Here is a 16272-nt window from a genome sequence, read left to right as displayed (position 1 = left end):
CTCCCTCCTTTCCCCCACCCTCTTTCTAGACAGCAAGTAATCCAATATATGTTAAACATGTGTAATTCTTCTATACATATTTCCACAATTATCATATTGCACAAGAAAAATAAGCTCAAAAAGGGAAAAAAAAGAAACCAAAATGCAAGCAAGCAACAAAAAAAGTGAAAATACTATGTTGTAAATATTTCTTTATCTTTTTGATCTAGATTGGTAATATTATTCATCTGGGTAACCTCCAGTGTAGAAACACCCCTGACCAACATGTTAGCTAGAGCCCAGCTTCTTAAAGTATGATTCACATCTCCATATGGGGTCTTGTAACTGAATGTGAGGGTTGTGAAATGATGATTTATTACCATTAAATGTTTGATTTGTCTATGTATTTTATATACCTATATACCCGGGGTCATGTAAATATTTCTCAGGTTGGAAGGTAGAAGAGAAGATTAGCTCAGTGTCAGATATGGGACTAAAGCTTTGGCCTTCCTGTCTCCTTTTCTTTCTTTCTTTCTTTTCCTTTCTTTCTTTCTTTCTTTCTTTCTTTCTTTCTTTCTTTCTTTCTTTCTTTCTTTCTTTCTTTCTTTCTTTTTTTCTTTCTTTCTTTCTTTCTTTCTTTTTTTCTTTTTTTCTTTCTTTCTTTCTTTCTTTTCCTTTCTTTCTTTCTTTCTTTCTTTCTTTTGCAACATTCTTTTTTTTAATTAAATAGTATTTTTTCTCTAGTTACATGTCAAGAAAAATTTTAGCATTCGTTTTTATAAGATTTTGAGTTCCTAATTTTTTCCCTCCCTCTCCTTTTCTGAAGATGGTAAACAGTTTAATATAGTTTACACATATACCACCATGTAAAATATGTTTCCATATTAGCCACAATTTTGAAAGAGGAAACCGAAAGGAGAAAACAAGAGAAAGAAAAAAGTAAATTTTAAAAATATGCTTTGATCTACATTCCAAGTCCATCAGTTCTTTATCTGGATGTGGATAGCATTTTTCATTATGAGTCTTTCGACTTGTCTTGGATCATTGTATGGCTGAGAAGAGCAAAGTCATTTATAATTGATCATTGCACAATGTTGCTGATGCTATGTATAATTGCATGATTCTACTCAATTTACTTTGCATCAGTTCACACAAGTCTTTTCAGATTTTTCTGAAATTTAAGATAGATTTTCTACATACTATACATATTGATTTTCATGGAGGTAGGAATAGTAATAAGATTAATAATACCTTACATTTATATATTGCTTACTATGTGGCAAGCACTTTGCCTAAGTGTTTTACAATCACTATCATCACTCAATCTTCAACAACCCTGGAAAGTAGGTGCTATTATTATCTCCATTTTATAGATGAGGAAACAGATTAAGCAGTTTGCCTTGGCTCACAGAGTTAAAGAGTTTCTGAGGCTCTGGACCAAAGGTTCAAATCCTACCTTTAGCACTTATTGACTGTGTGAACTTAGGCAAATTACTTTCCCTCTCTGGGCCTCAGTTTTATTATCTGTAAAATAAAGACTTTGGAAGAGATGTCCTCTGAGGTCCCTTTCCAGCCTTAGATCTCTGGTCCTTTGGCTTCCTGGAGGGAGACAATGTAGGAGAGATGGATGGGTGAGACAAAAATTGATAATGGAGGAGAGAAGACAATTCACACATGGATATAAATCTATAGACTACAACTCAGGGCACTGAATGCCATCATTCTTGACTCAGCATAGCTAAAATACCTGGAAAATGTGTAGCTATGGTGCAGAAACCAAGGGGCAAGGAAGCTGCAAAAAGATTCATCTTTTCTTTCAGAAAAATACCTATATGATCCTAATGGAGAGATAAAGGAAGATTTTTCTTCTTTTTCTCCATCCCCCCTCCTACTCCCACCTCATTCCAGCCCTTTAACTACAAAACTCCTGAATGTTTTTAATTAAAAGGCCACAGGAGCTCTAAATTAGAGCTTTAAAGTGGAGTCCCTTTATAGCCATAGAATAGAATTGAGGATGAGGAAGAGTGGGTGGAATTATAATTTTTGTTTTTGTTTTAAAAAATCAGATCCTAGGATTCCTTTTTAAAAAATTTTTTGTTTGTTTCATTCAATGTTTTCCAATTATGTGCAAAAAAATGTAGCATTCATTTAAAAAATTTTGAGCTCCAAATTTTCCCTCCTTCCTGTCCTTCCCCATCTCTTTAAACAGCAAGCAATATGATATTAATTATACACATGAAATCATTTAAGACATATTTACATAATAGCTATGTTGCAAAAGAAAACATACCCCCCACTCTCTGAAGAAAAATAAAGTTACCAAAAAAGAATGCTTCAATCTGCACTCAGAGTTCACTGGTTTCTCCCTTGGAGGTGGATAGCATCAGAGTAGCTAAGTCTTTCACAGTTGATCATCCTTGCAATATTGCTGTTATTGTGTACAATGTTGTGTACACTTCACTTTATATCAGTTCCTATAGGTCTTCTGAAACTATTCTGCTCATCATTTCTTATAGCACAATACTCTGTCACAATCATAGACCACAACTTATTTGGCTATTCCTCCACTGATTGGCGTGTTCTCAATTTCCGGTTCTTTGCAACCACAATAAAAATGTTTGTATAAATAGGGACCTATGATTTCAGCCTTGGTGGGGGACTCGTTCCCTCCTTCAGTGTATATCATCAATTCACCTGCTTCTTCTGGGGTATCCAAAACTGAAGTGATTTGTTCAGGACGACACAGCCAGTGTTTGCACCCAGGTAAGGTCTGTTTTCTGTCCCCTATGTCCCGCCACTTCTCTGAATTGTATATTATTAGTTCTTTTTAACAGAGATCCCACAGGGGATGCGTCTCAGCACGATGGCAACAGCTTTGGGCTTCGAGGTTCTTACAGAGAGGATCATAGTAACCTGAACTCTGCTCTAGCCACCACTGAATCCAAATTCATCATTTCACAAGAAGGGAATGGGAGACTCACTTAGGGGGGGAAGGGGCCTTGTTTAAGGTCATACAGGTCATTAAGTAGCAGAGCCAGAATGTGAAGCCAAATTTCTGACTCCAAGTTTCAGTCTTTCTCCTACCATTGAACTACCTTCTGCCCACTTGATGTGCAGCTGGGAGCAAAGACTTCCCCTCTCCCCTCTCTCTCTTTATCTGTAAAACGAGGGCTTTGAACTAGATTGGTTTCTAAGGGCCTTTCCAGCTCCAACATTCTGAGTTTTGTGCTCTAACATTCTAGTGTTCTAAGGTCCCTTTCAGATCCAATGTGCTATAATGCTGCGGTTCTTTCCCCAGCCGGTGAGAGACCCATACAAGGTCTCTAAGGGGTTAAGATCTCTTAAGTTGCTCGCTCCCGTACACACAGACACCCTTCTCGCTCTCTGACGAAAACTTGTAGGAAATCTGCCTGCTTCCTGCTCAGCTTGTGAAGAAAAGGCAGGGGGCGGGGAAGGGGTTGAGGGGCAGAGATGTGGGTCTGTGAGGGCTCTTTTGCTTTGCTGACAGAACGACCTGGAAGTGTGCCAGGGACCCCGGGAGAGATGGAGGGAGGGAGGCAGAGCAAGTTAGAACAAAGGCGAGCCGAAGTCTCCTGAGAGCGGGACCCGACTGGGGAGTCCTCGGGACTGTCCTGGGCAGAAAGTGGTGAGCACGGATGGGGCCGGGGAGCCGAGGGCTGCAGCCCTTTGGGGTCAGAGTTCCCTGAAAGACAGAGGGAGAAGCAGATCTCTGGAGGAAGGCTGTAGGATGTATACAGCAGTCGGGTGATGGATATAGGAATCCTTGTCTCCATGTGCTGCCCCTCCTTCTCCCCTTTCCACCAGTGCACACGCTAGTGGGGGGGCTGCAGGAAGGAATGGGGAAGGCGCTGTGAATTTCTAGGGGTTACATCAGCATCCAGAAAGGAGGCAGTTCGGCTCCGGGGATGCAGCCAGCGGGGCTGTAGTCATGAGACCTCAGGGTCCCGGCTGGAAGGGTGGGCCAGTGGGTTGGGCCAGGAGAAGCTAACTCTTAGCAGAGCCGTAGCTAATCTGAGCTCTGACCCAAGAGGCAGAGACTGCAACTAATCTGACTCAGCCCCCCTCAATGAGAGGGTCATGGCTTGAGACTTCTTGAGATTGAGTCCTGGGTTTCCATTCTGAGTCTGCTTGGGCTTCTGGGGATTTAAGCCCCTGAACCCAAGGGAGAGGAGAAGTGGGCAGAGCCATTTCTTCCCTTCTCAAGTGAAACCGCTTTGACTTGTCAGAATGGAGCTGATAATGGGGGTTGATGGGAGTGGTGAATATGTTTGGGTTGGTGATCCCATGAGATTGGGCACAGTGGTGCTGGACTCAGATTTACTCTATGAGAAGCTCATGGGATTTGGGAGACAGTCCAGCATTTTTGGGTGCTTATTTGGTCTCATAAAACCACTGAGTCTTGAAGGGAAGTTGAAGTGAACATGGCCTCTAAGTGTTGGTATCTCTCATGAAGAGATGACTGTGTTTGTTATAGGGCAGTGGATGATTTGTAAGAGTATTATCAGGTGCATCTCTATTTTTTGTCCTCTGGGAGTCGAAATAACTCAGGTACCAGCTGATGTGACTGAAGAAGATTCAGTAATTAGGAGTCACCACTTACTAACTGTACAGCTTTGGACAGTCGCTTTAATTTTCTGACTTACATTCCCTCCCCATAACCCTTTTTCATGGAAGTTTTAGAGCTAGATAGGAACTTAAGAATCATAGTGTTCAAACCTCTCATTTTATAGATGAGAAATGGCAGAACAGAGGAGTGAATGAACTTGTCTAAAGTCTCATAGCTTCTCAGGGTCACAGCCCAGTTTTGAGCCTTGGACTGGCTTCCTCAAAGATTTGAAGATCAAATGAGATAATAGGTGTGAAATTCCTCTGAAAATGATTCAGAATATGCAAATATTATTTGTATATACAGATGTGTATATATACACATAAGATTAGTATACTCTAAGAAGTATGAAAAACAAGATTATGAAAGAAAAAAAGAATTTTTTTTGAGAGACCTGAGTATGTTCTTTACAAATAGCTAGAGAAGATGAAGCTCTCCCAGATAATAATAGAAGCTCCATCATTTCACCATAATCTGCCAGGGTCGTATGTCCATGGTGTCAAGGATGAGAACAGGCCAGACTAGTGTCTTGGAACCGATGTAGGACCTGGGGACTTACAGGACTCTGTCGGTCTATGAGAGGGTAACCACAGATGACTGATGCTCTCCTCCCTGTAGTCAAAGTGAGATTTCTGTCCATGGTGACTCATCCCAAGTAACAGGAAGTTCCCCTTTTTACACTCTTGGGCCTTGTGATTGGGTAAATGGTAACTGAGAAACCACATTGAAAAAACCCAAAGAACCTTACTCTCCAGCTGGCTTCCTGGGGCCCCTCCGTTTAATGCTTTTTTTTTTTTTTTTAACATGAAGAGAGAAGTGCACACCTAAGCCTTCATAGAGTGGGTGCTCCAATCAGAGGCACACCCATACCAAGAAGCTGGGCCAGTTTGATACTCTGGGGACTGGTGGTGGGAGTAATAGTCCCACCATCGGGGGCCGTTTACCTTTGTGAGTTAGAGTCAGTATTCACATTTTGTAGCCAAAGATTTGTATAAAACAGATCAAGAACATAGGATTTAGAGTCAGAAAGGATCTTAGAGAATATTCCATCCCTGTCCTTTACCAGTGTTAAACAGCTAATAAGAAGCAGAACTTTGACTTGAACTCGGGTCCACTGGGGCCACTGTTCTCTGCTGCTCTCCTTTTGGGGAAAAAGGACGGGAATTTGCATTTATACAGCTAAATGTGGTAGTTCCATCATTTCAGCTTTATCTGAGTCTTTGTACCCTCTTTTGGAGGGTTTTTTGGCAAAGAGACTGGAGTGATTTGCCATCTCTGCCTCCAACTCATTTTACAGATGAGGAAATAGGGGCAAACAGGCTTAAGTGAGTTATCCAAGGCCACACAGTTGGTAAGTGTTTGAGGCTGGATTTGAACTCAGGTCTTCCTGATTCCAGACCCATTGCTCTGTGCCATAGCTGCCACTAGGAGGGAGAGTTTGACTCGAGACTTTCTGAGAACGTTTGAATTCATTCCACTTTGTGGGCACTTGGAGGCTGGGCAGGGCTCACGATTAAAGTAGTGGAGAAAGGTCAGTACAGGACTACTTCTGGAGAGAAAGGATCTCCAGGGAGCTGCAGAGCCTGAGAAGTTAGTGTGTGACTGGGACTCCAGGCAGGCTGACTCTTAAAGGGGCTGGGAGGAAATCCAGGCTCACTGTCAGCAAGCATTTATAAGCGCTTGCTATGAGCCAGACTCTGCTAAACATTACAGAGACCCACAAAGGCCAGATGACATATAGCTGCAGAGATCCAGCCCTGGCAGGGTGTGCCTGGGAAAGAGAGCTGGGTTTGGAGTCAGAGCACCTGACTCTGACGCTTATTTATGCCTCTGGCCCTCAGTTTCCTCATCTGAAAAATGAAGAAACAGTGACCTTTGAGATGCCTTCAGGCTCTGAAGCTACAATTTTAGCTCTCTACCCTGGCTGCAGCTTTAACCCTTTCCCCCCTGGATACAGTGTGTCTCAAGGTCTTTCTCTTCACTCACTCCATTTTAGTCCTAAATATCTTAGAGATTTCCTCCTTAAAGACAAAACTGAATCTTTTTAAAGGTACATCTGGAAGCATTGTGGAATAGTGTGAAACCACTGGATTGGGAGATCCATGCCCCCAGACTCCCTGCTCTAAGACAGATTCAGCATGTAAGATAGGAAAAGTCACCTTACTTCTCAGGGAAATTCTCTTTATATCTCTCTATAAAGTAAAGGAGTTAGACTAGACAAGCAGTTCTCAAACTTTTTGGTCTCAGGACCTTTTTTATGTTTTTTTTTTTTTATTAATTTTTGGTGAGACGGGTTAGGTGACTTGTCCAGGACCACACAATTAGTAAATGTCAAGTATTTGAGGCTGGATTTGAACTCAATCCTATTGACTCCAGAATTAGTGCTTTATCCACTGTGTCAACTAGCTGCCTCTCTTTTATACTCTTAAAGATTATCAGAACCCCTCTCCCCAAAAAGCTTTTGTTTATGATATATATATATATATATACATATACATATATATGTGTGTATGTGTGTGTATATCAAGTTACCAAAATAGAAATTCAAATGATGTTATAATAAAAACAGTTTTGACCTTGAGGACCGTGTGAAAGAGTTTGGGAGGCTTTCAGAGAACCGCAGCTCTAGCTGGTCTCTAAGCTCCCTTCTTGTTCTAGTGCTCTGTGATCTGGGATGGGGAAATTAAGTAGTCTGATCTTTGGAGCACAAGCTGTATGAGTTGGGATTCCTGCCGGAGCTCTCCAACACTGCCTTCCACCCCAGCCCTGGAATAAAAGCCATTTGGCCACTGAATACTCCCGACTGATGTCATGGCCCGTGACAGTGGAGTCTGTGTCTCCAGCTGCTCCAAGTAGAGAGTGATAAGTCAGTCCTGGGAGCTGATCCACACTTGCAGCTGCCTCCTCTGACCAATTTCAGTCCGGCCTCAGGAGGGAAGAACTGATGTGAGGGGGAGCCTACCTGGCAGACCCCCAGGGAAGTAGAAGCCTTTGGCTACTGTTGGGCCTTATTTACTTCCCCTCATCCTTCCCTTTCCTGCTCAATTCACGTTCTCTCTTTTTTCTCATCTATTTTATTGTTTTGTTTGTTTTTTAAGTATGCTGGAGAGGAAAAAGTCTGGGAGGTTGGAAGAACTAGATCTGCCATTTTGGAATCATGAGTGGATGGATGCTTTCCCTGCCCTAGTCCTATTATCCCACCTGTAAAATGAGGAATTTGGATCACACCAGGGTTTCTTAAACTTCCAGTTTCAGGAACAAATCCATGTGGTTGAGTGGGAAAACAGTAGGATGAGAAGTCAGGAACATGTGTACCGCAGTCACATTCTGTGTGCTCCTGGCTAGGTCACTCAGCCTCTCCCAGACTCTTTTACTCTTCTACAAAATGGAGATAACACCTACCTCAGGATTGTGGTGAACATCAGATGAGATCATGTAAAGTGCTTTGTACACCTTAAAGTGTTACATAAATGTTAGCTGTTATTTTGATGTATGGGTACTCAAAACTTTTTGCTCTCAAAAATCCTTAATTTTTAAAATCACTAAATTAAAAAAATACATATTATTTTTCCTTCCCCTGACTTATCATATCCACCCATGACCTTCTCAAAAGTTCCCAGTCTCCTAAGCTGCTTCCAGTCACTCACTTGTGGCTGTGAAAGGTGGGAGAGTCTCCAGTAGAGAATTTGTCCAAGGCATAGTTTGGGTTGGGAAATACTTGACTAGAAGATTCTGAAGGTCTGTTCCAGGCCTGATGTTTCATAATTCTACATTCTTGAGTCTCTTCTAGTACTAACATATTATAATTCCACCTCTTGGGTGGTGGATAAGCACAGCTCAAAAGACCACTTCCTCTCCAAGGCCTTTTTTAATCCCCCCTCTCTCCCTTTCAAAATCACTTTTGTTTTTGGTCCAAACCTGGAATTTTCATTGAGATAAGGGGCTCTTTTTAACAATATAGACTAGCAACTCTTTTTTCCCTAATTTATAGTTTTAAAATTAAAATCAGTCTTGGTTCCTAGGACATTGAGAGATTAAGTCACTTACTCAAAGATATAGCCAGTCTGTGTCTATGGTAGAGCTTGAACGTGAGTCTTTATGACTCTTAAGTAGTACAGGCCATTATTACTCCACTATGCCATGCTATCTTCCATTTTTACTTTGTATTTACTTATCTGCATATGTTATATCCCTTGCAGAAGCAACTAAACAATTTGAGGAAGAAGAGAGTATGTTGAATGTCTCTCTAGCTCCTATTGCCTTATCTATGGGCACCAGTAGCCTGCACATTTAATAAATATTGTTTATTAAATTTGTTATTTATTAATTTACTTAAAAAATAATAAACATTAATAAATATTTGTGGAACTGAGTGGACACCATTTTTAATTTTATCTTTATCTTTAAATTTACCTCCTACTGACTAAACCAGGACTGCCTTTTCTTTGTCCAAGATTTACCTTGTGATTCTGGGTGGGGTAGTGGTTAGAAAGCTAGCCTATTTTGAAGCCAGAATAACCTAGATTCAAATCCCATGTCTGACATAAACAAATTTTTCGACCCTCACTTAATCTCTTGTGTTCTAGATAATTATGTAAACTGTACATTGCAGAAAAAAGTACCAGCTTGACTTGGTAGGAGTTTCCTTCCTTGAGAATTCCTCATACCAGGGAAATCACAGCTCCTTTTCCTGTCTAGTCCCTGTGCTTTCCTTATCCAAATCTTAAATCTCTTGTTCTTATGTCTCAGAATTTTGTGAAAAGTTCTCTGTTGAAAATAGTCTTTTTTTTTTTTTTTTTTTAGGTAGTGAGGGGTTTTTCTTTAATTCAAGGAAAAAGCTCTGCTAGTGACTATTCTGTAAGACAAATGCCATCCAGTTCTAAATGCCATTCTAAGTAGGAATGGTATTTAACCAAAGGATTGCTTAAGAGATCCCTCAGTGAGTCAGCTATAGGCTTGGAATCAGGACAATTTGGGATTAGAAACTTCCTCTAACACTAGCTGTGTGAACCTGGACAAATGACATAATCTCTCTGAGCCTGTGGAGATATATTATCTGTAATATTTACCTCAGGTGTTGGAAAAAGTATACTGGTCAATGTTTAATAGTTGGTTCTTCCCCTCAAAATAAATACGTGCAACACAATTTTAAGTTTCATTTGCATTATTAACATTTTTCCCATCATTTTCTTAATTCTAGAAATCAATAAAAACAATAAGCCATGCATGATTTGTAGCATTTACTGATTTCTCACGTGCCCATGTTTATATTAAAAATCAGCTTTTGAAAGTCAGTACAAACTGGTTTTTGTACAACCCTGCTGATCAAAACCTACTCTTTAACCTCCTTTAAAATATGTTTTTTAAAATCTATTATTGTTATTAGGTAAATAAATATTTTCATTTGAAGTGGGGAATCCTTGTAAGCATTAACATTCCTTTTTCATTGTGTCTCTATTGAAAGGAGTCTGACAAGAAAAGTTTTATGACCCCTCTCAAGTCTAGAGTGACAGCACTGAAATGAAGGACACAAGTGACCTTCCCTGCCCACCCTACCCCCCCTTTCAGGGCCTCCTTCATCACTATACCAAATATGGCCAGCTCAATGCTGCTAGCTTGTGTAACCGTAGGCAGATCCCTTCTTTCTGTGTTCCACTTTCCTTCTCTTCAAAATGAGGGACTTGGTTAGATCAATATTCTTTTTTTTTTAAACTTATTTATTTTCTTTTTTTATTATTATAGCTTTTTATTTACAAGTTATATGTGTGGGTAATTTTTCAGCATTCATAATTGCAAAACCTTTTGTTCCAATTTTTCCCCTCTTCCCCCCCCCTCCCCCAGATGGCAGGTAGTCCCATACATGTTAAATATGTTAGAGTATGAGTTAAATACAATATAAGCATACATGTCCAAACAGTTTATTTTGCTGTACAAAAAGAATCGGATTCTGAAATAGTGTACTATTAGCCTGTGAAGGTGGATTAATATTTTTTAGAACGCCTTTATTTCTAATGATCTATAGCCATTGAGAAAGAGAATCCTATTATATGCTGAGAAATTGTCTCATTACTATCTTCGCTTTCTGGAGGAGGAAACGGAGTCAGTGCAGCAAGGAGGTTTAGGTGCGACCCTGGACTTGTGATAGGATCTCTGTTCATGTCCTGACTCTAATCCTGCTGGCTTATAAGTTAGGGAAACACCGGCAACCTCTTCCTCAGACTCAGTTTCCCCATCTGTAAGATGGGGATAATATGCTTGTGCTGCCTATCTCACGGAGCCATTATAAAGGGAACATTTTGTAAGCCTTAAAGCACTCTGATAATGTGCATCATTACTGTTTTCCAGATGATGAAAAGGAACTGAAGGTTGTAGAAAGCCAAGGAAATCCCACCTGTTCTCTTTATGGGTCCCCTCAGCACGACCTCCAGCGGGACATGGCTGAAGATGCACTGCGCAGAGCCAGTAGGGATCTCCTAGACCTGCAGAGCCCCGAGGGCCCCAGTAAGCGCTGCCCTCAGCGGATGCACAAGCGCCGCTTCAGCTCTGACTACATCAGCCCCGCGGATCTGGGAGGGGCTCAGGCCCCACGGGAAGGGCCCCGTTATGGTTGGGAGGGGGACAGGCTCTCAGGCCCACCTGATGTTAGTCTGTACCCCCCGGAGTCCCCTCCAGGACATGGCTCAAGCCCAGGCTTCTTGGGATCGGCAGACAGCACGTCTGAGAGCGTGGGCCAGTCTGGGGACAGCTCTGAGTCCCCCACTCATTCCTCCCTTGGGCGTCCCCTGAGACCCGGTTCCACGGAGTCAGCCGACAGCGCCCCTGAGAGCACTGGTCAGTCTGGGGACAGCTCAGAGTGTCCCTCAGAGTCAGAGGAAGCTTCATCTGTGGGCGAGACCCCTCCGAGAAGGGCCCCAGCGGGATCCTCCCCAAGCCACTTTCTAGGCCCTGTGCCCCCAGAGGGGCCGCTGCACACCGCAAGGGCTAATGGCAGAACGAGCTCTGGTGATTGTTATGAGGAGACGCCCGGTAACTTCGTGGGAGCTGTCACCCAGACCGGGTCCGCAGACCCTAATGCCCACATGCCCCACAGTCCGGCCCGCTCGTCGGAGGGGGAAGAGTCCAACTCTCCTTTTCCATGGGGGGAACCCCCACCCTCGGACCACATCCCCAAGCCCAAGAAGGCATCCGTGGCAGCTCTTCGTTCCCAGTCCGGTGGTTCGTTCTGCCCCTTCGGCCCCCCCAAGAGTAGCACCCCAAAGAGGCCGAGCCAAGCCCGAGCTCCCCGGCAAGGGAAAAGCGTGCCTGCCCACTCCTCCTCGTCCGAAGTCTCCAGGTACGGCAGGGGCCAGCTGAACTACCCACTGCCTGACTTCTCCAAAGTGGAGCCCAAGGTGCGGTTCCCTAAAGACGAAGAGAGCTACCGTCCCCCCAAGGGCAGGAGCCCCTCCAGGCTGCTCCAGGGCTCCACAAGGCCCCTGGTCTTCAAGTCCCCCGCCGAGATCGTTCGCGAAGTGCTGCTCAGCAGTGGGGATAGCTCCTCTCAGAAAACCTCTCTCCATTCCTACCCACTGGCCAAAGTGCCCAAGGAATTCAAGACCCCTCAGCAGGCAACCGAGCTGGTGCAGCAGCTGCAGGTAACCCCTCACAGCTCCCTGGCCGGGGGCCCCCGTGCTCCACAGGCACCCCTCGGGTCCCTTCCATGACTAACACGCCATTTAATGATCGGGACTTGAAACAGTCCAATTCTGAAGGCTGGGGATGCAATCACTCCTATCTGGGTATGTGTCCTTTTGGTCCCATGGGATCCTTTTTATAACAAAAGAAAAACAAATGGTGAGGATGACTAAAGTATTATTTCTTAATTGAAAAGGATAAAGACCAGCTCTTTGTGTCAGAAACACCTGGATTCAGGTACGGTGTCTGATTCATATTATGGTATGATGGTGGGCAGGTGACTTCACCTCCCAATTCCCCAAACAGCTCTCTGAGACTATAAATTGTAGAGCGGAAACGAGTCTGCACGGATTGGAGTTCCTTACTGGAAGCTCTTTGTGTAAATGAAATCACAGATCTAGCAGAATACTTAAAGAATTGGGAAGTGCTCAGTGTCCATCAGCATGGCAATGGTCTGCTATTTATTGTGTAATTACTTAGCACCATGCTAAGGGAATGTAAAAGACAGGATCCCATCGCGTGACTGTTCCATTTGGTGCCCACGCTAATAGATATCCAACTGTGCTGCTTTTCCCTACAGGAGGACTACCACAAATTGCTCACCAAATATGCAGAGGCTGAGAACACCATTGACCAGCTGCGGCTTGGAGCTAAGGTATCAAATTAAGATCATTACAACTGTGTCTGCAACTGACCGTGATTGATGTGAGCAGAGGTAGCATCCCTGGTCCTTCAGAGAGAAAAGTGACCTGCCCAATGTCTGCTCTCAGAAAGGGTATTGCTCCTCAAAATGTGGGCAGGGAGTGACCACTAAAGTGCTCCCAAGCACGGAGTCAGTGTGCCTGCCCACTATTTCTAAAGCCCTTTAAGAATTGCAAAGTGCTTTACAAATACCTCATTTGATGCACACAGTAACCCTGAGAGGTAGGTACCATTTTTATCCCCATTTTACAGGTGAGGAAACTGAGGCATACAGTAATTAAGTCACTTGAGAATGAATCTGAACTCAGATCTTCTGATTTCTGGTTTAGTGCTCTATCCCCTGAGCCACCCAGCTGCCTAACGGAAAAAACACTGAATTAGGATCCAGGAAATCAACTTTGCTATTGACTCAGTCACTTCATTTCTTTGAATGTAAATGGGGATAATAATATCCACCCATCCCTCTCTTGTCCCTAGACAACTTAGCAAGATTGTCCCTAGAACTTAGTAAGATAAAATAACATTAGTGAAAGTGCTCTGGGAATTATGAATTGAAAATGAGTAAGGCTAGTTTATAGTTGTGTGATTTTTTTTTTTTTTGTGACAACCTTAGAATTTCTAGCCACACGGCTCTTGGGCACTTCTACAAAACATTAGGCCTTCATGTCACTCAGCTGGGCTGGAGAATGAATACATAAGAATTGGAGGATCTCAGAAAAGTTGGTTCAAACCTAACTCCATTACTTGAGGACCTTTATGATCCTGCGCAAGTCATTAAACTCCCTTAGTCTTGCTTTAATCATCTATGTCCTAAGAGTCCCTTCTGCTTGAAATCCTATGATTCTATGTGGAATTGCCTGGCAGGATTTGATCAGCCTCACAGAATTTTCCCCCTGCCCCCACATCTTCTTCTCAAATGCAGGTTTGTATTTTGCATTTTGTTGCTTCCTCTTTCTGGGTTTTACTTCACTGTGGCTAAGGAACTAAAGCCAGAAGGGAGGAAACTGAGCTCTGTTGTAACCTCTTATAGCTTCCTGCCTTTATCCCCTCAGCTACTCTAATTTGGGGCTACAGACATAGGCAGGGGCTGGGGTGTATTTCTATTTCCAGATCAGATATCCTGCCTGTTAAGTAACTGAAATTCAAGTCTCTCCCTTACCAATCTACCTTAATGTGACCCCATTGCTTAAATCCCAGCAGGAGTGCCTTTTTTCCTTCTCCCAGGTTACTCCCATTTGTTCCACTTTGCCTCTAAAGCGTCTGATCCTTTGAAATGTTGTGTGAGGCAAGATAAGATTAAGGGACAGGGTAGTGTCATGGAGAGATTATTGCAAAAGCATACCCAAGGCCCTGGTTCTTGTTCCATCCTTTATGACTAATTTGGGTCAGTCACTTAAAACTTCAGGGCTCTGCTCCCCATCTGAGGACAGCATGCTTTCTTCATCCTATCTAACGAGCTTAAGAAAAGCTATTCTCCCTCTTTCAAGGATCAAATAAGAACAATATGTGGGAAGATAACTTGTAAACTTGGAGGTTTGCAAGGAGATGAGAGCAATCATTGTTATTAGTGGAGGAAGAATGGAATAAATTGAGGGCCCGAGAAATCTTGGGATATGTTGTTTCTCCGTGGCCCCAATGAACAACTTTCTAGCTCAGTGTTCCATTAGGGAAAGAGGCTTCCCCTACCCGAAAATGAGATGAATTGTTTAATAGTCTTAAGGACAGGTCCCTGGTATCTCTCTCAAGCCCTGGTCTGTCTCCTCTCAATCACATCAAGTATCACTGAAAATGTTTTTCAAGCTGTGTTCTTTCTCCATCTCCCTATCATTTTGACTTATCCTGTCTTTTATGCAGGGAAACTAAGTCAATAAGAAGGACTCAAGTAGAAGGGGAAAGGAAAAACAACTGTATGAATAATTTATATGCAGACTTCAAAGTCTGCACAAGGCTTTTCCTATGACAATGTCTTGAGATAGGGAGGTATAGCATGAAGCCCTGAGTTGACATTTACTTAGACTTGAAAAACTGCACAAAAGAAGGAGTAGCATGTCTATAATAATATGGCAATACTTCCAACTATCAGAATTGGTTTATGAATGTGTGATTCTGTGATTTCTGGCACAGGCACACCTGTGAGCTTAAAGCATGGCCCAGAAGCCTACAGAGATGCTTGGACTTTGTGAAACATGGTTACCATGATGAAATTTTTTTGTATATGTTATATCTGAACATTTCCAGTCACTTGTAGCACAGTCCACTACATGAGAATTTCCAGAGACATATTTAATAGAAAGACAAGCTAAGATACACAACGAAGCCCATACAAGTAACTAAAACCCTCCAGAACTGTATCTTTTCTTTATTGTATCTTTTTATTTACAAGATGAATAATTTTTCAGTATTGACCCTTGTAATACCTTCTGTTCCAAATTTTCCCCTCCTTCCTCCCACTCTTTCTCCCAGATGGCAGTTAATCCAATACATGTTAAATATGTTAAAATATATGTTAAATACATCATATGTATACATATTTATACAGTTATCTTGCTGCACAAGAAGAATCAGACTTTGAAATAATGTAAAATTAACCTGTGAAGGAAATCAAAAATGCAGGTGGACAAAAATAGAGAGATTGAGAATTCTATGTAGTGGTTCACACTCATTTCCCAGAGTTCTTTTGCTGGGTGTAGCTAGTTCTATTCATTATTGAACAAATGGAATTGATTTGGATCTTCTCATTGTTGAAGAGGGCCACTTCCATCAGGATACATCCTCATACAGTATTGTTGTTGAAGTATATAAGGATCTCCTGGTCCTGCTCATTTCACTCAGCATCAGTTCATGTAAGTCTCTCCAGGCCTTTCTGAAATCCTCCTGGTGGTCATCAGAATTGTATTTTAAAAAAAAACCACACAAAGGTTTCAATTTTTTCTTTTCAATAATATAATTAGCTCTGAAGTGTGAGAGTCTATTCAGAAATATTAGCTCAGCAGTCTGGGCTAGCTTTGGTTTTATAAGCAAGCTAAGAATGAGAGTCAAGATGTAGCAGCTCAGTAATCTCAGTAACTGGGAAGATTGAAATGTTGGCTCTTTCAAGCTCAGAGTTCTCAACTGCAGTGGACTTAGCCAATCCAGTGTCTGCAGTAATATAATGAGCTCCAAGGAGCAAGGGCCACCAAGTATATCCTAAGGAAGGATGAACTAGCCCAAACTGAAAATGAAGCAGGTTTTATGGTTGATCAGAATATGTTTGGGCCAATAAATGACCTGTGTGATTGGGGTGAGAGAGG

At 42.4% G+C, this 16272-nt stretch overlaps 1 protein-coding gene across 3 annotated transcripts in view; it reads left to right on the top strand.

Annotated features, from left to right (window-relative positions):
• The first annotated feature begins 2538 nt into the window (after window positions 1–2538).
• The window catches only part of AKNA (AT-hook transcription factor), a 61656-nt gene continuing 47922 nt past the window's right edge, over window positions 2539–16272 (top strand). Inside the window, exons 1-3 of one of the 3 annotated variants that reach the window (XM_051979470.1) lie at window positions 2539–2742; window positions 10952–12240; window positions 12861–12935. In XM_051979470.1, coding sequence (XP_051835430.1) covers window positions 2616–2742; window positions 10952–12240; window positions 12861–12935 — 1491 coding nt within the window. In that variant the 5' untranslated portion in view covers window positions 2539–2615. Of the gene's footprint in view, window positions 2743–3480; window positions 3626–10951; window positions 12241–12860; window positions 12936–16272 lie in introns of those variants that run through there. The other 2 variants (XM_051979468.1, XM_051979469.1) reach the window with 2 other exon arrangements.

Source organism: Antechinus flavipes, chromosome 2, assembly GCF_016432865.1.
Source record: "Antechinus flavipes isolate AdamAnt ecotype Samford, QLD, Australia chromosome 2, AdamAnt_v2, whole genome shotgun sequence".
Lineage (NCBI taxonomy): Eukaryota > Metazoa > Chordata > Mammalia > Dasyuromorphia > Dasyuridae > Antechinus > Antechinus flavipes.
Note: the sequence above shows the minus strand (reverse complement) of the source record. Positions and strands in the feature narration are given on the sequence as shown.